The sequence below is a fragment of the Natrix helvetica genome (genome assembly GCF_964273705.1).
Source record: "Natrix helvetica genome assembly, chromosome: 2".
In the NCBI taxonomy this organism is placed as follows: domain Eukaryota; kingdom Metazoa; phylum Chordata; class Lepidosauria; order Squamata; family Natricidae; genus Natrix; species Natrix helvetica.
The window spans coordinates 17,212,738-17,237,936 of NC_138552.1; the positions used below are offsets into that span (position 1 = coordinate 17,212,738).

The window sequence follows — 25,199 nt, forward strand, 5'->3', positions numbered from 1 at the left end:
TGAATACATTTCCCCTTTTCTACCTTCTTCATGTGAACTAGGGAGGTTTAGGTTTAGGTTTATTGGACTTATATGCCGACCTTCTCCCAAAGGACTCAGGACGGCGTACAACATAAAAACACATATTTCAAAAGTTAAAAGAAAGATTAAATAGAATATCCATAAAAACCCAATAGACATTTACAATGAAATTTAGAAATTAAATTAAAATTAATAATTAAAATTAATAATTTATTTTATTGAGGCCAGGCCAGCTTGCTGGAAAAGTCAACTTTTTAGGGCGCACCGGAAGGACCGGAGGTCAGGAATTATGCAAAGCTCCTGGGGCAGCTCATTCCAAAGGGAAGGCGCTCCCACAGAGAAGGCTGTCCCCCTGGGGGTCGCCAGCCGACACTGCCTAGCCGACGGCACCCCAAGGAGGCCAACTCTGTGGGATCGTACTGGACGGTGGGAAGCTACCGGTGGCAGTAGGTGGTCTCGCAAGTACCCTGGGCCTAAGCCATGGAGCGCTTTAAAGATCATAATTAACTTGAATTGCACCCGGAAAACAACCAGCAACCAATGCAGGCCACCTAAAAGGGGTGTAACATGGGAGCACCTAGGTACCCCCATGTCAACCTGCGCAGCCGCATTCTGGACCAGCTGAAGCCTCACGGTGCTCTTCAAGGGCAGCCCCATGTAGAGAGCGTTACAGTAGTCCAGGCGAGAAAGAACGAGGGCGTGAGTGACTGTGCACAGGGCATCCTGATCCAGGAAGGGACGCAACTGGCGTACCAGGCGAACCTGGTAAAAGGCTCCCCTGGTCAGGGCCGTCAGGTGTTCTTCTAAACCAGTGCTTCTCAATTATTTTCTGTCATGCCCCCCCTAGGAAGAAGAAAACATTTCACGCCCCCCGTGCGACTGTAAATAGTATCATTTGTCTATAAAATTGTTATAAGTACACCTCTGCATAACACTGTATCCTTATTAAACACCTCTTATTTTATACAATAAACATTTATCCATAAGTAATTCATCGCAATTCTGTGAGAAAATGATGAGAAATGCAGTAAATAGCTTATTTTTAAATTGGTGCTGTTCTGGGGACATAGATTGCAGGTGGCTTATCTGATAGTGATAGCTTTTCAATGACACTCTAGCAAGCCAGGCACAATATTTTAATCTATAAATTAGATTAGATGGCGGAGTATTTTATAAATAAATATTTTTAACATTTCTCGGTTTTAATTTCTAACATACTACACATCAGTGATATAACCCACACACATCAAAGCTTTTTGGTGTCCTCAATCACTTTTTAAAAATCAAAGAGACCCCCAGGCTAAAACCTTTGAGAACCGATCTAGTCCTATAATATGTAGAGACCCCAGTGAAAAAGCTGCCTCGTATTTCTGTTTCCCAGAAGCAAAGCCTTCCTCTGAGCGAGAGGCAACCACCCAGGCATGGCCCTCCTGGAAGAGAGGATGTGCCTTCGGCCAGAGGAAAAGCGAGGGTCGGGCCAGGCAGAAGCCAAACTGGGCACAGAGGCTGAGCAGGCAGGAGCCATGCTGCCTCTACCTCTTCTTGCAGGCTATCGAGATCCGCAGCCCTGCCGATCCCTGCAAAGGAGAGCACAACGTTGTTGCACCGGCACTAATTCGGCGGGGCTCGTCCCCGAAGCGCCAGGATTGCTCCAGCGGTGCGGCCCCCGGGGACGCTACCTTTGCCTGCACCCGTCACCAAAGCGCGGTGGCCAAAGAAGTGCTCCATCTTCCGCGGCGGCTGAACTTCCAATCGGCGCTGGAGGCAGCGCTGGGAGAGAAGAGGCGGCTCGTGTCGACAGTGTTTGCCGAGGTCAAATGAGCCCCCCTTTATGGAGCCTCGCGCCCCCCCTGGGGGGCACGCCCCACTATTTGAGAAACACTGTTCTAAACTAAGCCGCGTATCCAGGGGGACTCCCAGATTGCAGGCCCTCTCTGAGGGGGCTAAAATTTCTCTCCCTATCATCAAAGATGGTACAAGATGCACAAATCGGGATGATGGGAACCACAGCCACTCAGTCTTGGAGGGATTGAGCTTGAGCCTGTTCGTTCCCATCCAGATCCGTACAGCCTCCAGGCATCGGAACATCACGTCGACGGTATCATTTGGGTGGTTTGGAGTAGAGATGAAAAGTTGGGTATCATCAGCATATTGATGATACCATACCCCCAAACCATGGATGATCTCGCCCAGTGGTTTCATGTATATTTTGAACAGGAGGGATGAGAGAACTGACCCCTGGGGCACCCCACAGGTGAGGCGCCTCGGGGTCGATCTCTGCCCTCCAGTCAACATGAACTGCGATCGATCCGACAGGTAGGAGGAGAACCACCTCAAAACGGTGCCCCCCACTCCCAACCCCCCCGGTCATCGCAGTAGGATATCATGGTCGATGTTATTGAAAGCTCCCAAGAGGTCTAATAGGACCAGGACAGAGGAACAACCCCTGTCCCTGGCCCGCCAGAGATCATCAACCAATGCGACCAATGCCGTCTCTGTGCTGTACCTGGGCCTGAAGCCCTACTGAAACGGATCCAGATACGCAGCTTCGTCCAGGTATTGGGGAAGCTGACATGCTACTACATTCTCAACAACCATTGCTACAAAGCGAAGGTTGGAGACTGGATGATAGTTGGCTAAAGAGGCTGGGTCCAGGGAAGGCTTCTTAAGGAGGGGCCTCACCACCGCCTCCTTCAAGGCAGTGGGAAAGAACCCCTTTCTCAATGAAGCGTTGGTAATTGCCTGGAGCCGGCCTCGTGTCACTTCTCGGGAAGCCGAAACTAACCAAGAGGGATACGGGTCCAGCACACGTGGCAGCACTGAGTCTCCCCATAATCCTGTCCATGCCCTCAGGAGTCACAGGGTCAAACTCATCCCAGATAGTTTCCACAAGATTCATCCCCATTGACTCGCCCGAATCTACCCAGTCAGAGTCCAAGCCTGTCCGAATCTGAGTGATTTTATCCTGCAGATACTGAACAAATTCCTCAGCCCTACACTGCAAAGGGACTTCCCCAGTTCCTTGATTAAGTAAGGAGCGAGTCACCCTAAACAGGGCGGCTGGGCAATTATCTGCGGACGCAATAAGAGCAGAAAAATGTTGCCGTTTTGCTGCTTTTATCGCCACTAAGTAGGATTTAATATGAATTCTTACTAGTGTTCGGTCGGATTCGGACCGGCTGGCCCTCCAATCACTCTCTAGGCGTCTTTTCTGGCATTTCATCTCCCAGAGCTCCTCAGTAAACCAGGGGGCTACCCCGGATCAGCACTGGGTCAGAGGCCGCAAAGGCACAACACGGTCCAAGGCCCCAGTGGCCGCCCTATCCCAGGCTTCCGCTAGGGCTTCAGTCGAACTGTGAGTAAGGGATTCAGGAAAAGTCCCAAGCTCCATCAGGAACCTTTCAGGGTCCATCAGGTGTCTGGGGTGGAATCTTCTAATCGGTTCTGCCTCCCTGCGGCGAGGGGTGGCAGTATGGAAGTCAAGCCTAAGGAGGAAATGATCCGACTATGACAAGGGTTGGATAGAAATATCCCCTAAATCTAGATCATTCATCCACTGTCCTGAGACAAAAATCAGGTCGAGTGTGTGTCCCCTGTTATGAGTGGTGTTTTGAATTAACTGAGAGGTCCATAGCTGTCATGGAAGCCATGAACTCCCGAGCTGACTCGGATATCTCGCCAATGGAAGGCAGATTGAAATCCCCCAGGACCATAAACCTGGGGAAATCAACTGTCAATCCGGCTAAGACATCCAGTAGCTCCGGCAGGGCCGATGAAACATAGCAGGGAGACAGGTACGTAACAAAAAGGCCCACCTGGACTCCAAGGCCCCACTTCACAAAAAGGGACTCACACCCGCCTATCTGAGGCACAGTGACCTCCTGAGGTCCAAGGAGGAGCCTCTCTGAAATATTACTCATTATTTTCTTGGTTCTGACTGGTGCCTTCTTATCTGCCTGTTACACTGATAGCAATTCTATTTAAGGCTACTCCACATGCCCTCTACACGGAGTCTATCTATGTCAGTGTTGGCGAGCCTTTTCAGCACTGAGTGCCGAAACAGGAATACATACATGTGCCTGCCAGAAACCGGCTGGTCTTCTGATTTCCGGTGCACGCATGTGCACCAGCTACCTGATCTTCCAGTTTCTAGCACACATGCACACATGAATGCCAGCTGGGCGGTGCGCTGGTGCACATTGGAAACTGGAAGAGCAGAAACCCATGTGCATGTACAAGCCGGGAAGATGATCTTCCGGTTTCCGGCACCCGCATGCGTACCGGCCAGCTGGTCTTTGCGTTTGCTTGCATGCCAGAAACCAGAAGACCAGGTGGCCGGTATGCATGCGTGCACCAGAAACTGGAAGACCAGCCGCCCGACGTGCGCATGCACACCAGGTGACTGCTCTTCCGGTTTCCAGCGCTCCTGGGTTCATAAAGACTAGCTGGCCAGTGCACCGGAACCCAGAAGAGCAACAGGCAATGGCTCGCGTGCCCGAAGAGATGGCTCTGTGTGCCACTTCCGGCACGCATGCTATAGGTTCGCCAACACAAATCTATGTGATTTGCAAAGAAAGTGATTGGCTTGAGTCCCTTTAGATTTCTGAACAGTGGCAGAGGAATAACTGACTTCGCTTTTCCATTATAAACATGAGGTTGATTTTAGAAAAATAAAAGTAATATACAATGAAGAAGATATTTTAAATGCCTCCAATGTTTCATTATGTATGCCCTTTAGGAATGTGTTGCAAAAAAAACCCACCCTCCCCACACATATTTTGTTCGAGGGTCTTGTTTTCCTCGTAAGAATAATGCATCTGTCTTTATTAGAACCTTAGTGGGGGGAAATAGGTCCAGTTTTCTCTCAGTTTGACAGACAGACATTTAAGTATGAATTACGCAGTGACGCTTGGCTCTGGACTTGTTGGAAATGTAAATATAACTTACCTCCTATGTGTATTCTTGCTTGTCATGAATAAAATCAGAAGCTTCACTGTAGCATTCTTTTCTCTTGAAACTCAAGGTGGAAAATCTGTTGCAGTAGAATGCACGGAAGGTAATGTTAATCAAATACCGTACACCTTTCTGATAAAATCTAAAATACTGACAAATTGGTGAGTCCGGGTTGTGTAGCTGGAATGGAATGTTGTGCTGTATTAATCTATGAATGCCCAATGTGATGCCCTATCTTTGCATGAGCTGTTCATTTCTTCTTCACATCTCTTACTAATTATACAAAGTTAGTCCTTTGTCACTAACTTTGTAAGCATTGAAGAGCAATAATTAAACGTTGCTTTCATTCTGCTTTTAATTTAAATTTTTGGTTAACTCATAAATCCCTTTTCGTATATTTATTTAAACTATATGTCCATTTTCCTTTTTTTCCTTTCAGATGAATTAAATGACCTTGCAAGACCTGGTAAGTATATTATACGGGATAACATAAAAACTGCAGATCTTTGTTTATGTATGCTCATGTATGCATATTATGCTGGACAACATGTATAAAATCTTTAGGATCTCTGCTCATTAATAGACATTTGCTTCTATTAATATTGTTACTGATGGTGCTCATTATTTTTTTCAATTTTTAAATATATCATTGAATTTATAATCAACATTTACAGTATATGTCTTTATTCAGGCTATGTAATAGTTTAAATGTTTCCCTGGCCTGCTTCAAAAACTAAAAGTAGATATTAGGTGGAAAGCCCATGCTACGAGTTTAATAAGTTGGTTAATTCATGTGGTGGGATGAATCATATCTATTTTGACCTCCTAAGTTCTTTATGAGAATCGTCCTCCAGTAGCTAAAGACTTGAATTGTTGAGTGGCTATGTAAAGGTAGATACCTCTTTCATCTTTAACCATGGGGCATCCAAAATTTGTATCAGCTATTAATGTATATCAAGTATTGCATTATTTATATATGATAAGATGATCCAGATACTAAATGAAGATAGTATAAAATGAATCACACCGTTGATTGATATGCTAAAAGTAGCACAGATATAAATCAGGTGCTTGCTAAATCTGAAGAATTATCAAATGATACTTCCATTAAGAATTATGCCAAGCATTTTGTTCCCTCTCTAAAAATCATGCCAGTTCTCTTACATATTTGAATTTTGACAAGTATTGCTCTGGGTTCTGAGTCACTTTCTTTGTGTGATATGTCTTTGTGAGTGTGTATTTGTCCTTAGAGGGATGCAGTCACTCAGTGGCTAAGACGCTGAGCTTGTCGATCAGAAAGGTCAGCAATTCAGCGGTTCAAATTCCTAGCACTGCGTAATGGAGTGAGCTCCCGTTACTTGTCCCAGCTTCTGCCAACCTAGCACTTTGAAAGCATGTAAAAATGCAAGTAGAAAAATAGGGACCACCTTTGGTGGGAAGGTAACAGCTTTCTGTGCCCCTTCAGCGTTTAGTCATGCGGGCCACATGACCACGGAGACATCTTCAGACAGCGTTGGCTCTTCGGTTTTGAAATGGAGATGAGCACTGCCCCCTAGAATCAGGAACAACAAGCACATATGTGCAATGGGAACGCATGGGGCATGACTCACTTAAAAACCATCCCGATGAGCAACAGAAATTCTGGTCCCAATTTTAGTTGTGAATTGAGGACTAGCTGTAATACATATCCAATAATCTTATACATTTATAACACAGATCAGTCTAGCAGTGCTCAGTTTTAAAACTCACCTAAGCAAAATTCCATCAGGAAGTAAAATTGGGATAACTCCAGTGGACAGGATATTACTTTTAAATTTTTTTTTAAAAAAACACATTTTCCTTGTTAAGAACAAAAGTGATCCAAGCTGAAAAACCTTTGATTATTTGTAAACTTTATTGACCTTGACAAGTCCAAAACTTTTTTTCATTCTTTCTTTACAAAACAGATCTTGAACAGCCAACTGAAAGACAGTTTGGTAAGTAACTTTATATATTTTTTCCAATAAGGCAAATAGTTTTTTAAAAAATTTGAAATGCCACCCATCACACTAATACAGCAACTCCGACCCTCTATAATACAGAAATTATGCATAACTAAGGTAGCGTATCCCAAACTTAGCAACTTTAAGATATGAATGGCTGTGAATTCTAGGAGTTGAAGTTCACATATTTTCAAGTTGCCACAGTTGAGAAACACTAATCCAAGACAAAAGTCTTCCTCAGCCTGTTTTCAATAATACAATACAATACAATAGTAGAGTTGGAAGGGATCTTGGAGGTCTTCTAGTCCAACCCCCTGCCTAGGCAGGAAACCCTATACCGTTTCAGACAAATAGCTATCCAACATCTTCATAAAGACTTCCAGTGTTGAGGCATTCACAACTTCTGGAGGCAACTTCTGTTCCACTGATTAATTATTCTAACTGTCAGGAAATTTCTCCTCAGTTCTAAGTTGCTTCTCTCCTTGATTAGTTTCCACCCATTGCTTCTTGTTCTACCCTCAATTATAGAAGTTCTCCTATTCTCTAAAAATCCACTTCTCAATACCAGATTACTGATTTATCCAAGCAAAGAGAAACAGAGCAATATGATTCTGGCCAAGTTTACAAAAAAAATAATAATCAGTATTTTCAATATTTAACCATGAATTAAAATAATTCTGTAAATTAAAAGAAGAAAATTCTTGTATTTGCAGTTTGTGATTGCTGTCTGATGCTGTCTGCATATTCTAGCCATGTTATATGTTATCTAGCCCAAATGTCCTTATTTCATGTTTTATGGTACCATAGTAATCTTCATAATTCCATGATTTGGACTACAGCTTCCTCTTACCTCTCAATTTTGTCTTTGCTTAACAGGAAGCAGATCAAAAAACAAGTTCTATTCTAAATATACAAATTTAGATATGTAGATGTATACTTCCTTATTATTTATTTAGATTTATATTCCGCCTTTCTTTCAGGAATTTAAGATAGCTTACAGGAGTAACACTTCATAGCAGCATATTGGAAGAATTCTCATGCAAGTTAAATTTTCTTTACACAAAATTGACAGATCCAGAAGGGTACACCTGTGGAAGAAAGACTGATGGAGCAAATTCTGAATTTGCAGGAACAAATTAATATAATTGCAGCAGCCCATTAAATTAAAGCTTTTAATTTAATTTAATTTAAATTTCAAAAATTAAATTAAAATTTAAAACATACATGTTCCTTTATGGGCAATACCTTCATCATTGCTCAAGAATTATTAAAGACTAAAAATAGTTCATTTTATAAAAATGTTTTCTTTTAACTTTAGAACTCCTAATAGTTAAATTAATTAATTAATTAATTAATTAATTAATTAATTCAAACAAGCTTAATTTCTTGCTTCATTCTTTGTTTGAAATTTGGCCTTCCAGAGAAGCTCATTCTGGAAAAGCCTCCATTAGAATTTGATACTTTGCTTGGCAAACAACATTGTTTATAAAAGGGATTATAGACTTGAACAACAAAAGGTCAGTGTGTTTCCTTAGCACAATAAAATGCAAACTATTTGTATGATGCTACATAAAGATCCTCAGTGCAATGGAAACTAGCTGGGCTATTGCAATTATATGAAACAAATGCAATGTTGGAATTTGCTCCTGCAAATTCAGAATTTGTACCTTCAGTCTTTCTCCCACTGTTGTACCAATTGGTATGTGTCAAGTTTGTGTAAATAAAAATTAAGTCGGTTGAGAATTCTTTAATTGTGCTGCTATGGAGAGATATCCCTGTAATCTACTTTAAATTCCTGAAAGAAAGGCGGATTATAAATCTAAATCAGGGGTGTCAAACTTGATTTCATTGAGGGCCACATCAGGGTTGTGTTTGACCTTGGGGCTCTGGCATGGGCGTGGCCAGGGTGAGCATGGCCAGATCGATGTCACTTGTGTCAGGGGCACCTGTGGTGACCCAAGCGCTCTGCCAGAGAAGATGGGCTCCCAATCTCCATTTTTAGCTGGGATGGCCTCCTGCAACCCTTTGCCAGTGAAAACCGAGGTTAGGAGGGCCTCATGCAGCCCTCCCGAGCTCCATTTTCGCTGGCAGAGGGTTGCAGGAGGCTGTCCCAGTTGAAACGGAGATTGGGAGCCCGTTTTCGCTTGCAGAAGCAATGCAGGCTGGTTCTTCGCTGTTTCCAGGGCGGCCCTGAGGGCCAGATCTAAGCACCCCACAGGCGAGATCCAGCCCCCAGGCCTTAAGTTTAACATCCCTGATCTAAATAAATAGTAAGGAAGGATAAAATCTACATATTTTAATAGCACATGTGATGCTCCCGCCATTACTCTAAAAACTGTTCAAGAAAGCTGAGATGATTCAAAGATGAGTCAAGAATCTGGAATTCCTATTCACAAGTTTGACGAACAATGAGAGCATTTAACAAAATGCAAAATTCCCAACTGGAAGTACAATTCATGCTGTTTGTTGTTTGTATTACATCTGGCAATTTGCACCCCGTTTTGCTAATGTATACCCGCTCTTTGGATGAAATACTATGCTATCCGTAAAGATAGGTCCGTATTAAATCCCTCTATATTGATGAACTGCCCCAAACGAGGGATTATTGAACTCTTGAGAGTATAACTCTGTCTCCGTGAAATGGCTGTCATTGAAATAGATCTTGATAGATTGTATTTCATCTATAAACCATGTGTACAATCACTAAAGCTGCAAGGATAAACAGTAAATATAAGTCCAAGGCAAAGAAATTGGTTTGCAATGGTTTCAGAAAAATGATTAATTTTTATTATACCAAAACCATTTTTTAATGCTTTGGTAAGACCACACTTGCAATTCCGCAGCCAGTTTTGGTCACCACGATGTAAAAAAGATGTTGATAGACTAGAAAGAGTACAAAGAAGAGCAACAAAGATGATTAGGGGACTGGAAGCTAAAACATTAAAATGGTTGCTGGAATTAGGCATGTTTAATTTAATGAAAAGAAGGACTAGGGGTGACATGATAGCAGTTTCCCAATATCTAAGGGGTTGCCGTAAAGAAGGGGGGCAGTCAGCTTATTCTCCAAAGCAGTTGAATGCAGAACAAGAAGCAATGGATGGAAACTAATCAAGGAGAGAACCAACCTAGAACTACGGTGAAATTTTATGACAGTGAGAACAATTAATCAGTGGAACAACTTGCCTCCAGAAGTTGGGGGGGCTCCAACACTAGAAGTTTTTAAGAAGAGATTGGACATCCATTTGAACTGCCCCTTCCAACTCTGCTATTCTCTTAAAACAAGGCAGGAAGTGAACCTGAACTTGAATCAAATCTTGGACTAATATTTGCCCTGTAGTTGATATTAAAAACACTTTTTTATGGGGAGGTACTTATGTACCATGAAGTCTTCCTATGAATTATCATGAATGTTAGTTTCCTTGCATGCATACTATGGAAAAGCTATTTGGAAACATGCTTTGGTTTCTCCCTTTGTAGCAGTAGATAAAGTGGCCCTACTGATGGGGAACATGAGCTACTATAACCATCCCAAGCTCAAGGCTCCGTTAGTCGATGTTTACGAGCTGACCAACTTGCTGAGACAGATGGACTTTAAAGTGGTCTCTTTGCTGGATCTGACCGAACCTGAGATGCGGAATGCGGTGGATGAATTCTTACTGCTCCTGGACAAAGGTGTCTACGGTAAGAGTTTGTCATTTGGTGGCCAGTCAAGACGAGCTTCAGTTTGATTACCAGAATGTATCTTTCATGGTTACCTTTTTTGGCCGAATTTGAGTTTCTGCAGTGAGGAGGGAATTGGACTGGATAGCAGCCTCTTCTAGCATGGTGGTTCTGTGATTCTAATAAAGTAAACAAAAAGCATCACTTTGTAAAATACGTAAGAAATGTATGTTATGTTAGTTGTAAGTCGAGGACTACCGTATTTTTCAGCGTATAAGACTCACCTTTTCATCCCCAAAAAGAAGGTGAAATTCTGGGTGCATCTTATACACAGAATACAGTATTTTGGCCTACCGCCCCCTTTGCAAAAATGGCCTTGCATAGCCTTTAGGAGGCTTCCAGATTGTTCCTGGGGGCTGGGGAGGGCAAAAATCAGCAAAAAATGGGCTGTTTTTTGCTCATTTCTGTCCCCCCCCCCCCCAGCCCCCAGGAGCACTCTACAAGCATCCCAAAGCTCTGTTTTTGGTTTTTTGTTTTGCAAAAAACAAGACGTGCAGGGGGTTTGGGACGACTGCAGGGGGGCAAAAACTTTTTAAAAAAATTTACCTCTTCAAAATCATGGTACGTCTTATGCTCCAGTGCGTCATATAGTCCGAAAAATACGGTACCTGAATCATAGAGGTAGTCCTCGACTTATACCCATAATGGAGCCCAGAATTTCTGTTGCAAGTCATGATGTTGTAAGTCAAGGAAATTATGTGACCAGTTTTAATTTTATGACTTTTTTATGGCACACAGTAAGCTAATGCCATGGTTCTTAAGTGAATAAAGTGGTCATTAATCAAATGTGGTTGTTGTTAATCAAATCAATGTATTCAAAAGGGTGGGCCTTTTTTTGGGGGGGAAACCAAGCAAAAATGTCATAAATCACAGTCACATGGCCATGGAATGGTGCAACCAGCTGTTGGGACCAGTTGTCAAACAGCCAAAATGAGGTCATGTGACCATGGATGGGGTTGTGTGCAGCCAACCAGATTGACAGTAGCATTTGGGAGGGTCTTTCACAACTTTGAACAATTGCCAAGTGACTGATTGTTAAGTAAGGTCTACCTGCATACAGTATATAAAACTGCCACCCTGATCAAGTTGGCACTGAATATGGCTGAAGTTCAACATATGAAGCTTCCCTTCACCAAGTAGTTTGGCAATCCTGTTATTGCATTTTGTTGTTAGTTGCAAAGTTGTGTCTGACCGATCGCGACCCCGTGGACAATGTTCCTCCAGGCCTTCCAATCCTCTACCATCCTCTGGAGTCCATTTAAGCTCACATTGACTGCTTCTGTGACTCCATCCAGCCACCTCATTCTCTGCCGTCCCCTTCTTCTTTTCCCCTCAATCTTTCCCAGCGTTAGACTCTTCTCCAGTGAGTCCTTCCTTCTCATTTAGGTGGCTAAAGTATTTGAGTTTCATCTTCAGGACCTGGCCTTCTAAAGAGCAGTCAGGGTTGATCTCCTCTAGGACTAACCGGTTTGATCGCCTTGCAGTCCAAGGGACTCGCAGGAGTCTTCTCCAGCACCATAGTTCAAAGTCCTCCATTCTTTGGTGCTCAGCCTTTCATATAATCCAACTTTCACAGCCATATATTGCAACTGGGAAAACCGTAGCCTTGACTATACGCACTTTTGTTGGCAGGGTGATGTCTCTGCTTTTTAGTATGCTGTGTAGATTTGCCATAGCTTTCCTCCCCAGGAGCAAGCGTCTTTTAATTTCTTGGCTGCAGTCCCCATCTGAGGCAATTGTGGAGCCCAGGAAAATAAAATCTGTCACTACCTCCATTTCTTCCCCATTTATTTGCCATGAATTGAGGGGACCGGATGCCAGGATCTTAGTTTTCTTAAAGTTGATTTTCAAGCCAATCTTTGCACTCTCCTCCTTCACCTTCACCACTCTCCTCAAAAGGCTCTTTAGTTCCTCTTGATTTTCTGCCATTAGATTGGTATCATCTGCATATCTGATCTTATTGCATATTCCAGGAATAGTGATCTGGGTATAGGGGACTTTGTTGTTACACCCCTGTCATGGTCGGATCACTCATGTCTCCGGCTGGACTTCCCTGGCGCTACCCCCCACCGCGAGGAGGCGGGACCAGATGGTCCAAGCTGGTAATAATAATAATAATAATAATAATAATAATAATAATAATAATAATAATAATAATAATAATAATAATAATAATAATAAATTTGGATTTATTAGCCGCTCCCTTTCCAAGTAGGACTCGGGGCGGCGTACAATGGAGCATATAACATAAAAAATATATAACAACACCCAACGTACATACATACACAACACACATACATACACGGAGGAGGAAACAAATTACATCTATAGACAGTTAAAAATCTGCTTTAAAATACCCCAATTGTAAAAACCCAATAAAATTAATATTTAAGAACAATTTAAAAAACAGTTTGGAGGAATGGGAAAATTACGATTGCGATTGAGCCAGGCCGGATAATTGAAAGAGGTGGGTCTTCAGCTGTACACGGAAGGAGCGGAGATCGGAAGTAATCCTGATGTCACGGGGGAGGTCATTCCATAGGGCTGGGCCCATCACAGAGAAGGCTCTGCTCCTGGGTGTCGCCCCCCGGCACTGTTTGGCGGACGGCACCCGGAGAAGTCCCTCTCTGTGTGAGCGAATTGGTCGTAGGGATGTGTGGGGCAGGATGCGATCCTGCATATAACTAGGCCCTGTGCCATGGAGCGCTTTAAAGATCATAATCAAAACCTTGAAACGCACTCGGTAGACCACAGGCAGCCAGTGCAGCTCGCGCAGGAGAGGTGTTACAGGGGAGTATCTAGTCCTCCCCATAATCACCCGCGCGGCCGCGTTCTGGACCAACTGTAGTCTCCGAGTGCATCTCAAGGGAAGCCCCATGTAGAGAGCATTGCAGTAATCCAGGCGAGACGTCACTAGCGCATGAGTGACTGTGCGTAGGGCATCCCGGTCCAATAAGGGGCGCAATTGGCGCATCAGGCGGACCTGATGGAACGCCCCCCTTGCCACGGCTGTTACATGGTTATCCATGGACAGCCGGGTATCCAGGAGGACACCCAAATTGCGCACCTGTTCCATGGGGGCTAGTTGAACGCCCCCGATGGCCAGAGATGGAAGCACCTGGTTGAACCGGGAGGCCGGAAGCCACAGCCACTCCGTCTTGGAAGGGTTGAGTTTTAGTCGGTTGCCATCCATCCAGACCCGTACGGCCTCCAGACACCGGGACATCATTTCATTGGGTACCACCCCAAGCACCTGATGGAGCCGGATAGGTTCCAGATGGAGCTTGGGCCATTACCTGTAGCCCTGACCCGCGCTCGGTCGGAGGACCTAGCGGCCGCCTGGAATAGGGCGGCGGCTGGGGCCTTGGACCGGGTTGCGCCTTTGCGACCTCTCCTGCGGCAGCGACCCACCCGGGCTCCTTGGTATACCGAGGAGCTGAGGGTGATGAAGCGCCATAGGAGACGTCTAGAGAGCAGGTGGAGGTCCTCACGCTCCGAATCTGATCGAACACAGGTAAGAGCCTATTTACGGACCTACCTTGTGGCATTAAGGGCGGCCAAACGTAGATATTGCGCTGCTCTTATTGCGTCCGCGGATAACCGCCCTGCCGCCCTGTTTAGGGTGACCCGCTCCCTCTTGTCACAGAGGACGCAAGGGGCACCCTTGCAGGGCAGAGCAGAGGAGTTTGGGGAATATCTGCAGGATAAAGTCGCTCAGATCCGGAGCGGATGGGCCCCCCTCAGTGGACCGGATGGGCCGCCAACAGCGAGTCTTGTGAGACCATCCTGGGAGGAATTTGATTCTGTTGCCCCCGAGGATTTGGATAGGTTGCGTGGACAGCTGCGACCCACCACATGTTTAATGGACCCGTGTCCCTCCTGGTTGGTACTGGCATCTTGGGAGGTGACCCGAGGCTGGCTTCTGGGCCTGGTGAATGCCTCATTGGGTGAGGGATCCTTACCAGCCGCCTTGAAGGAGGCGGTGGTGAGACCCTTACTTAAGAGGCCTGCACTCGACCCAATGGAGCTAGCTAACTATCGTCCAGTCTCCAACCTTCCGTTTTTAGCGAAGGTTGTCGAGAATGTGGTGGCGCAGCAGTTTCCACAACACCTTGACGAATCCGAGTATCTAGACTCACGCCAGTCCGGCTTCCGACCCGGGCACAGCACAGAGACAGCCTTGGTCGCGTTGGTCGATGATCTCTGGAGGGCCAGAGATAGAGGTTGTTCCTCTATCCTGGTCCTATTAGACCTCTCGGCGGCTTTTGATACCATCGACCATGGTATCCTATTGCGCCGGTTGGAGGGGATAGGAGTCGGAGGTACCGTTTTGCGGTGGTTCGGCTCCTACCTCTCCGACCGGAGGCAATGTGTGTTGACAGGGGGACAGAGGTCGACCCCGAGGCCACTCACTTGTGGAGTGCCACAGGGGTCGGTCCTCTCGCCTCTCCTGTTCAACACATATGTGAAGCCGCTGGGTGAGATCATCCGTGGTTTTGGGGTTGAGTATCACCTCTACGCTGATGATACTCAGCTGTATATTTCAACCCCAAACCACCCCAACGAGGCTGTTGAAGTGATGTCCCGGTGCTTGGAAGCCGTCGGGGTCTGGATGGGGGACAACAGACTTAAACTCAACCCCTCCAAGACCGAGTGGCTGTGGCTACCGGCACCTCGGTTCAGCCAGCTGATTCCATCGCTGGCCATAGGGGGCGAACAATTGCCCCCTGTGGAACGGGTGCGCAATTTGGGCGTCCTCCTTGATGCCCGGCTGTCAATGGATGACCATGTGGCAGCCGTGGCGAGGGGGGCGTTCCACCAGGTTCGCCTGGTGCGCCAATTGCGCCCCCTACTGGACCGGGATGCCCTACGCACAGTCACTCATGCGCTGGTGACGTCCCGCCTGGATTACTGCAACGCTCTCTACATGGGGCTGCCCTTGGGACGCGCCCGGAGACTGCAGTTGGTTCAGAACGCAGCCGCGCGGGCTGTGATGGGGAGTACGAGGTACTCCCACGTAACACCTCTCCCGCGCGAGCTGCACTGGCTACCTGTGGTTTTTCGGGTGCGTTTCAAGGTGCTGATTACCATCTTTAAAGCGCTCCATGGCACGGGACCTAGTTACTTGCGGGATCGCATCCTCCCACATACATCCCTGCGGCCAATTCACTCACACAGGGAGGGACTTCTCCTGGTGCCGTCCACTAGGCAATGCCAACGGGCGACACCAAGGAGTAGGGCCTTCTCTGTGATGGGCCCAACCCTCTGGAATGACCTCCCCCCCGACATTAGAACCACTTCTGACCTCCGCTCCTTCCGGCAAAAATTGAAGACTCACCTGTTCCGATTAGCAGGCCTGGCATAATTACAACTGTCCCTCCTGGCAAATGTATTATTATCTGGTTATCTTAGGGTTTTTTTAATCTGTTGTGTCTGTTTTAGGGATTTAAAAAAAATTATATTTATTTAGCTTTGTACAGTTCTTTTAATTGCATTTTAACCTCCTCCAAACTGTACATATTTAATTTTTTATTGTATTTTGTGATATTCTCTATGGACTGTACACCGCCCCGAGTCCCTTCTGGGAGAGGGGGCGGTCTAGAAGCACATAAAAATAAATAAATAATAATAATAAATAAATAATAATATTCCTGTCCAAAATGTATACTAAGGATGTATTCCAGGCCTTCCTCTAGGCAGAAATGCAGTCCATGGCTACATTCTCTGTAACAGATGAGGGGCCTAATCTGTGTCTCCATCTGGTTTATAAATTAGGAATGAAGGCAAATATGCGTGTCCCAGGATAATGTTCCAGGATCCAATCTGAATTGGTCACCAGGACGAGAGGTTTAGTCTTCCGAGCTTTCAGACTTGGTGCTGGAGCCCATCCTCAGGAAACTTCTCAAATCTGAAAGCTTGGAAGACTTAACTTCTGGTTTCGGTGACCCATCCAGACTGGATCCTGCTTTATAATTTTCTCCTGACCTGACCCTTTTTTGTGAGCCTGTCTCTTACTTTTAATCGTAATAGCCTGTTTACTCTGTTAAATTACTTCTTTTTAAAATTTATTTCTTCAATTTATATGTTAGTGTTCGCAAAGTCCTTCTTACGTTGATTTTATGGGATGGTCTGGCCATTAAATTTTGTTAGGAGCCTTTGCAGGTAATCTGAAGCCGTCAAGAGTCTTTCGGTCAGTGTTAACTTTTTTGATCAATTGCAGAGTAGATCTGCTACATTGGGTACCTCTGTGTTCACTGAATTTCAAGTAGTTATTTAGATCTTGTCAGAATGCTTGCTCTTCATCCTAAGTACTGTACTTTTTTAAGTATAAGACACACTTTCCCCCACCCCTAAAAGAGGGGTAAAATTTGGGTGCATTTAATCCACCGAATGTAGCCCTGCCCACCCGCCAGCCCCCAGTTTGCCTCCTAGCAATTTGCCTCCTTGCAGCAAACAGCCTGTTTCAGTTTCAGCTTCAGCACAGCTTGATTAGCACAATCAGCTGATTATCAGTTGGATCAGCCTCCCGACCATCAGCTGTTTCAGGCTGCAGGGATTGCCATTGCCTCTTGCTGCTTCTGTGTACCCCATTTTCGGTCTCCGTGTGCCCAATTTTTTGCCCATTCTTATCCCTGCCACCCAGAATGGCAGAAAATAGGGGCGTGGAGGCCGAAAACGAGCCATGCGGAGGCGGCAATAGGCTATGGCAACCCCTGCAGCCTGAAGCAGCTGATGGTCGGGAGATTGACCCAACTGACAATCAGCTGCTTGTGCTAATCAGGCTGTGCTAAAACTGAAACAGGCTGTTTCCTGTTTACTGCAAGGAGGCAAATTGCTGTGAGGTAGAGGCAGATCCCCCCCGGTGTCTTATACTTTGGAGAGTCTTGTACTCTGAAAAATACCGTAACTATGCCTGGGCACTGAATTTTATACAGATTCATGCTTAGAATTTAAATAAAGCTACTAGGAAGTACCTAAGAAGTGGCCTTAAAATGTGATAGTGCAGTTCAGTGTATTTATCGGTTATACAAATTGGCATGCCCATTTATAAATTTAACAAATAAATAAATTAAATTAAATTTGATTTGACTTTGATCTTCCCACCACTGTGGTCTAGTGTTTAAGACTGTTTTCAAATTGGAATGCGGCCTTCAGGCTGTAAAAAAATGTCCTATTTATTTTGTGTACGCATGTGAAAATGTCTTTTGCTGAATCTGTTTAATCAAGCATGGTCTGCTCTACCCAATGCACTCCTCTCTCATGTTCTTTTTGCCATCGCTCAATCTTTTAAATGAAGCGGCTGAGGGCTACAACCTCTCAAATCGTTGATGTTCCTCTTACATGCCTATTACTTTTTCGAACTGATTGAAAAATGCACGTCTCTGAAATCTCACCAGAATATTATTTTTCGTAGTTGTCGTTACAAATGATTGTAACCAGGCCAGGATAGGAAGAGCCCAGCTCCTAATAGTACATAAATATAGTCACGCATTAGTTTCGAGTTGGACGTGTCTCTGCATTGTGAAGTGGTTATATATGCAGCTTTCTCATTGATCAGATGCTTAATGCTTGATTCACTTAGTTCCTCCTGATCTGACATTCAGAATGCCTTTCGCTCTTCATGTGGCTGAGCCAACAATCGCTCTGACAGGAAGATTTATTGTAATAGCACTCACAGCTTTTTCAGACCGCAGCATTCTTTGGCAATCCTTTTTAGCAGTGGCTTGTCACTTGCGGCTGTCGATGAGATGTTGCAGTTGCTTCCCGATCAGGCTCAGGCATCCTTGTATCCACTAACTTTGTGTTCCTTGTGATTTTATTGTGTATTTTCCTGTAGAAATGTGCGAATCCTAGGAAGTTTTGTAGCTGTCTGCAAGTGCAGGGGAGCTGCCGGCCTAGGATGGCCTGTACTTTGGCTGGGTGCATCTCTATGCCCTCATTGACACTCGGTAGCCCAGGTAGTCTAGCTGTGCACAGTGAAATTCTCATTTTGATAGCTTGACATACAGGTTTGCCGCCAGAAGGGTTTCCAGTACCTGTCAGACTAGGGGTATGTGGTCCTTCATGGTCTCACTTGCGATTATGTATAATAAGATCACAATTCTTGTGTATATATACATCATAAATATAATATATACACAATTGTGTATAATAAGGTCAGGAATGCTTCGTGAGTTGACAGTGTGTTGTTATTTATTTATTTTTAGATTGAATTTGTATACCTGCCCAACTTTCACATAGGTAACTCTGGATGGCCTACAAAATTTTTAAAAGCCATCCAGTGTTACCTATGTGCGAGTTGGGCGAATAATAAAACTCTTTTTTAAAAAAAAACCTATGCCCACCTCCCATGGCAGCAACAACACAATCAAATCAGCCTGTCAGTGTTCCAAATAGCATCCAAAAGTAAATCAGAGTCCAAGGCAAAGTATTGCTCTAAGTTCCAATTTATTAAGAGAGCCAATCTGAAAGCTTCCCGGTTTTCCCCACCCAGTTAAAAGTTCAAGATCTTGCCCCCAGACCCACAAGTTCATCACATGGTCCATCTCCTACTGACATGCTGGCAGTTCCACCCATCCAATTCCCGTCAGGTGCAGAGGTGCAAAGACAAAGGATGTCCTTGGCTTTCTAGAAAGAATTTTGTTTTGGCTATATAGTATGTGACTCCTTACAACCCCCCTCCCATTTTCCCACAATAGAAAATGCATAGCAGAATAATAGAAAGTGTGGCAGGCGAAAGACTCAAAAAGAAAAGATGGATGCAGGCCTGACACAGCCACTTGATTGGATGCCTCTCCATTCGAGGGCCAGTGACAAAGCTATGTTTTTGGGACTTTTCAGAAGAGGAATAGCATGGGGGCCAATCATACCACAGGGGGAGTGACGTTCCATAAAGAAGGGGCCACCATCAAGAAGGCCCTTTTTCATGGCCCCACTAATGGCAGCCCCTAATCAAAGAAACCCATAGTACGTCCTGCCTTCCTGTCCTGATGGGCCGGGTAGATATAAGAAAATATTTTAATGTTTTAATCAAATATTTTGAAAGTTCTAGGTCCCAACCTATGAAAATCCAAACACAGCAGAAAGAGAGCCATGCTTGTTATCATAGGCTCTTCAGAATCCATATGATGATGTTATCTAGAAATTGTTCAACAAAAAAAAATGTTTCGCATAGCCGAATATTAAGTAAACTTCTCCAAAGCCGTGAAATTTTGTACAGCTTATAGCTAAAGATATATTTTTTTAAAAAAAAGACTTAGTAACTTTCTCTTCCGTTTATTCAAGTTACATTGTTTAGGAAAAAAAGTAAAGATACAATACCACTTCCTTTCAAGAAGCATTTTTGTCAAAATAAGCTTGACTCTCGGGCACTTAACAGATATTTGCAGGCGGGTTTCTTAGCCGCAATACGGAGGTGGTTTCTTTTTGCATTGTATTTTTCTGACTTGCTATTTATTTAATTGAGTGGACATTCCTTGTGCACTCTGAAAGGAATCAAGGGAAGATGATTGTTGTGGCCTGCCAGCGGCCAGCAGAGCTGGTGGCAGAATCGGACAGTGAGGAGGTTGGGGAGGAACATGGGCCAGTCCTGGAGTCTGGGGAAGGCTCTGATGAGGGCTCTGCGCCGGAGGCAGAGAGGGGGCTAGGGCCATCCAACAGTTATCATCTGCCTTCGGAGTCGGAGATCAGAGGGGCAGAAGAATGATGTTAGAGCAATCATCGGCAGTAATATCTGGGTATTATGAGCATTGGGCTTCAATACAAAACATCCTTAAACTCATGCGACACTATGTTGGGGTGAGAAGGCTGCATTAAAACACAATATCCTTTACAACCAGCCAAAGTAGGTCCTTATCCTACATCTCAAAACATTTTTAATGAAATTATTAAGTATTATAAAATACAAAATATAAAAGTAAATAGAGGAACATTAAGGAAGGAGAGGAAAGAGGAAAGGGAAGTAGGGAAGGTAGGAAAAAGAAAAGAAAAAGAAGCATTGACTTCCGACTCTCTCTGTTGCAGTAAAACAAAATTTCAAGTCACAACTTTTTGTTTTTCCATAATAATACGAACTTTCTCATTTCTATAAAGATCTATCAATCTAATCTGTAAAACCCAAAGTCGAAGTTACATTCTTTTCCACATCAAGCATGAAATTCAGAAGCAGTTTCCATGTGGAAACAAAAGTACTTATGTCCTTTTTTAAAATCTGAATAGTCAGTTTTGCCATTTCAGCCAACTCCATCAACTTCTGCAACCATTCCTCCATGGTAGGTATCAAAGAGTCTGTTGTGGCCCGCCAGCGACCAGCAGAGCTGGCAGCAGATTTGGACAGTGAGGAGGTTGGAGAGGAACATGGGCCAGTCCTGGAGTCTGGGGAAGGCACTTATGAAGGCTCTGTGTCGGAGGGGGGCCAGAGCCGTATGCCAGTTATCAGCTGCCTTCAGAGTCAGACATCAGTGAGGCAGACGAACAGCCTGTTCCCAGTGTGCGCATGCACAGAATTGCCAGATGAAGGGAACAACTAAAGAACAGGGGTAGTAAGTAAGGCCACAAGCGGACAATGAATGGCCCCTCCCAGAGGAAATAAAAGAGGAGCGAAAGGGGAGTGGAATTTGCAGGAGACAATTAGTTCGCTTAATTGGTTCGTTACTTTCCGAGACTTCTTGCCAAGTTTTGCAGATATCGGCCTGGCAGCTCTCCAAGCCAGATAAGGTCTGTGACTGTAAATCCTCCCTTGAAAGACTTTGCTGGATTTGAATGAGCAGAATTCACAGTAAATTAATAAAAGGGGTTTTTGTCGGGACAAGGAGTTTGCTTCATGCTCTTGGGAAGCCGAGGTCAGAACACTGTCTTTCCATTTTTGCGCATATAACAATCTTGCTGCTGTCAACATTTATAGTGACAAAGTTCCACATTTTTTCTCCAGTTCTTTTTTCCATTAGTCCCAAAAGGAAAAGTTCTGGTTTCATTTCTATGTGCATTCTATCTTATCCTAATATGTCGACCTAGATTCCTTGTTTGTTTAGCAGTGAAATTAAATGAATTATATTCCTTAGCAATCTTGCTTAGTATAATTGTTAAATGTGTTTTGGTTTTCTCCCCCCAGGTCTATTATATTATGCTGGGCATGGCTATGAAAATTATGGTAATAGTTTTATGGTCCCTATTGATGCTCCAAATCCCTATCGAGCTGCAAACTGTTTGTGTGTACAAAACATCCTCAAACTGATGCAAGAAAAGGATACTGGCCTCAATGTATTTTTACTGGATATGTGCAGAAAAAGGTATGATATTGCTTTCGTCACTTAAGAATTTAATCTCGATAATTCAGGGCCCAAGATACCTAGCTGTATGAATTCTACAGAAAGAAGCATGTTAAATCAGCTAAATTGTCTGAAATGATATAAGATCTGCTGCTCGAGCAGGAAGTTGGACTAGAAGACGTCCAAGGTCCCTTCCAACCCTGTTATTCTATATTAAGTTCTGAAGACCAGTGCTATGCAGTCAGCCAAAGAGATAAGCAGTCAGCTCAGGGATAATATGACTCTACTTAATGAACACCACAATAACAGTGGTATTCTAAATTAGTTGAAGTTTCTGAACTGTGCCTTCAAGGACATTGTAGACACTGTAGTAAACCAGACATGAGTGATTGCACCAAGCTCTCCAGGGTACCAGTTCCATAAAAATAGATTGTAACAGTATTTTAACCAGACAATGAAATGGTGATATAGCTGGCTATTTCAACCTACTGCCGTCTGATATGTAGAAGAATGATAAATGCATAATGGAAAAGGGCTTATAAGGGTCTAGAAGTGAAGCAAGCACTGAGACAAAAATATCTTTGTTAAAGAAAACTGGAATCATCAGATTGCTTCTAAAAGCCTAGTATTTTCAGCATAGTGCAACGAATCCAGAGGCATTTGTTTAATTATGTGATTATCCAATATTGTAAACTTCTTTTCTTCACTGACTCAAAGAGTTTTGGGTCCTTGCTATATATCAATATATATATCAATATGAAATTCAATGGTGAAAAGAGTAAGGTTCTACATTTAGGCAACAAAAATGGAATGCACAGGTACAGTATAGGTGATACCTTGCTCAGTAGTAGTAACTGTGAAAGGGATCTTGGAGTTCTAGTGGACAACCATTTAAATATGAGCCAGCAGTGTGCAGCAGCTGCCAAAGAAGCCAACGCAGTCCTAGGCTGCATCAACAGAGGGATAGAATCAAGATCACGTGAAGTGTTGATGCCGCTTTATAATGCCTTGGTGAGGCCACGCTTGGAATACTGCATTCAGTTCTGGTCACCACGATGTAGAAAAGATGTGGAGACTCTAGAAAGAGTGCAGAGAAGAGCAACAAAGATGATTAGGGGACTGGAGACTAAAACATATGAAGAACGGTTGCAGGAACTGGGTATGTCTAGCTTAAGAGAAAGAAGGACTAGGGGAGACATGATAGCAGTCTTCCAATATCTCAGGGGTTGCCACAAAGAAGAAGGAGTCAAACTATTCTCCAAGGCACCTGAGGGTAGGACAAGAAGCAATGGGTGGAAACTAATCAAGGAGAGAAGCAACTTAGAACTGAGGAGAAATTTCCTGACAGTTAGAACAATTAATCAGTGGAACAGCTTGCCTCCAGAAGTTGTGAATGCCCCAACACTGGAAGTCTTTAAGAAGATGTTGGATAGCCATTTGTCTGAAACGGTATAGGGTTTCCTGCCTAGGCAGGGGGTTGGACTAGAAGACCTCCAAGGTCCCTTCCAACTCTACTATTGTATTGTATTATTGTATTGTATTGTAATATACCCAAAGATTGTAGCATATATGAAATGGCTTAAAAGACTGAATTTCAGATTCCAGTCCTGTTCTTCAAGACTTGCCTTCATTCTCTCCTTTAATTAAAAAAAAACAGCATGAATTGTTTACCAAGCTGATGGAAGCACTTCACACTTCTGCCTAAGTATCCATTGGCAGATTCTTCCAAGGGAGTGAAAGGAAAAGATTTGGAAATAAATAGCAAAACGCAGGAAACATCAAAACATTAATTGTTCTATTCTAGTTTGAGTATTCTATTCTGATTCAGCCTTTTTTGATCATTTTGATTTTTGTGTTTATTGAAGGAATGAATATGACAATACTGTTCTCGTCTTGGATGCCCTGAAGGTTACAGCTAACATTGTTTTTGGATATGCCACGTAAGAATAGCTATTGAAGTATTTATTTTTTTAGAAGTGTGGTAACTTATTTTAATTTCTAACTAATAATAATCTCTATTATCTTCGGGTATTATATGAATAAGATTCTGATTAGGCTTTAGCAATGCTTTATAATGCATGTTAGAGGTTAAAATCTGTTTTTATTCATGATCATCATTTAAACTGAGTGGGCATCAAGAGAGATTTTTCATTCCTCTGTCACCGAGTCATGGCCATGATTTTCAGTATTATGAAATATTGAAATATTAAACTCATAAGTCTCATCTCTTCCTTGCAAAAGAAGTAACTGACTGTACTAGTTGATCTAGAACAGTGTTTCTCAAACTTGGCGACTTTAAGTCCTGTGGACTTCAATTCCCAGAATTCCCCAGCCAGCTATGCTGGCTGGGGGATTCTGGGAGTTGAAGTCCACAGGACTTAAAGTCGCCAAGTTTGAGAAACACTGATCTAGAATATTAGCATCTTTTTAGCCACTTGATGAAAAATTTGCTTTTAAGACTGAGGAGATTGCACTTAGTATGAGTGTGAGTGTGAGACATCTTACTACCTAGATTGTTTTCTTCCTGTGTTGAAGAAAAGAACACATTAAGTCTCAGCTATGCTGAGAAATCCCCTGAATTCCAAATAGCAGCTATTCTTCTTCTTTGAGGGAAGAAAAATGGAGGGAGATTTCTTCAGGCCACATAATGTATCCATGACAAGAGCTGGGCTTGAATCCAGATGAGATCCTTTTTATAGAAACCATTGGTTCTCAGAACTTGTTTTTTCAGACTTGACTGCTATGTCCTCTGACACCATGGCTACTCATTTGTCTCATGAGCCAGTCAGGGGTGGATTCCTACCGGTGTTGGTACTGGTTCACTTCGTGCGTGCTTCGTTCGCTTACGTGCCAGCCATGCATCGCTAACGCATGCACAATTCACTGTAAATTGTCCTGCGCATGTGCAAAGACCATTAAAAACTAATTAAAAACATGCTTGTGACCCAGGCCAAATTACCACTACCGGTTCACCCAAGCCAGTGTGAACCGGTAGCAAACCACTTCTGGAGCCAGTATATATATGGGAAGGGTTCGCCATTGGCTTCTGCCTCAGGAATAAATACTATTATGTGTAGATAGGTTTGTGCAGATTCTTTCCCTGTGTGCAAATAGTCACTGTGAAGACTGAAGTTGGCCTCTACAGATGGTCGGTCGGTCAGTCAGTCAGTCACTCCGTCCATCCATCCATCCATCCATTGAAAGAGTCAATTTGACGGCCTGTGGCTTGTTGACATATTCAATTATTTTCTATCTG

General features: G+C 43.8%; 1 protein-coding gene across 6 annotated transcripts in view; it reads left to right on the forward strand.

Annotated features, from left to right (window-relative positions):
- The window catches only part of MALT1 (MALT1 paracaspase), a 59,807-nt gene that overhangs the window by 23,629 nt on the left and 10,979 nt on the right, over window positions 1-25,199 (forward strand). For 2 of the 6 annotated variants that reach the window (XM_081942149.1, XM_081942151.1), the window contains 5 exons: window positions 5,414-5,440; window positions 6,921-6,950; window positions 10,434-10,637; window positions 21,787-21,964; window positions 23,809-23,883. In XM_081942149.1, the coding sequence (XP_081798275.1) occupies window positions 5,414-5,440; window positions 6,921-6,950; window positions 10,434-10,637; window positions 21,787-21,964; window positions 23,809-23,883 (514 nt within the window). Of the gene's footprint in view, window positions 1-5,044; window positions 5,078-5,413; window positions 5,441-6,920; window positions 6,951-10,433; window positions 10,638-21,786; window positions 21,965-23,808; window positions 23,884-25,199 lie in introns of all 6 variants that reach the window. The other 4 variants (XM_081942150.1, XM_081942152.1, XM_081942147.1 and 1 more) reach the window with 3 other exon arrangements.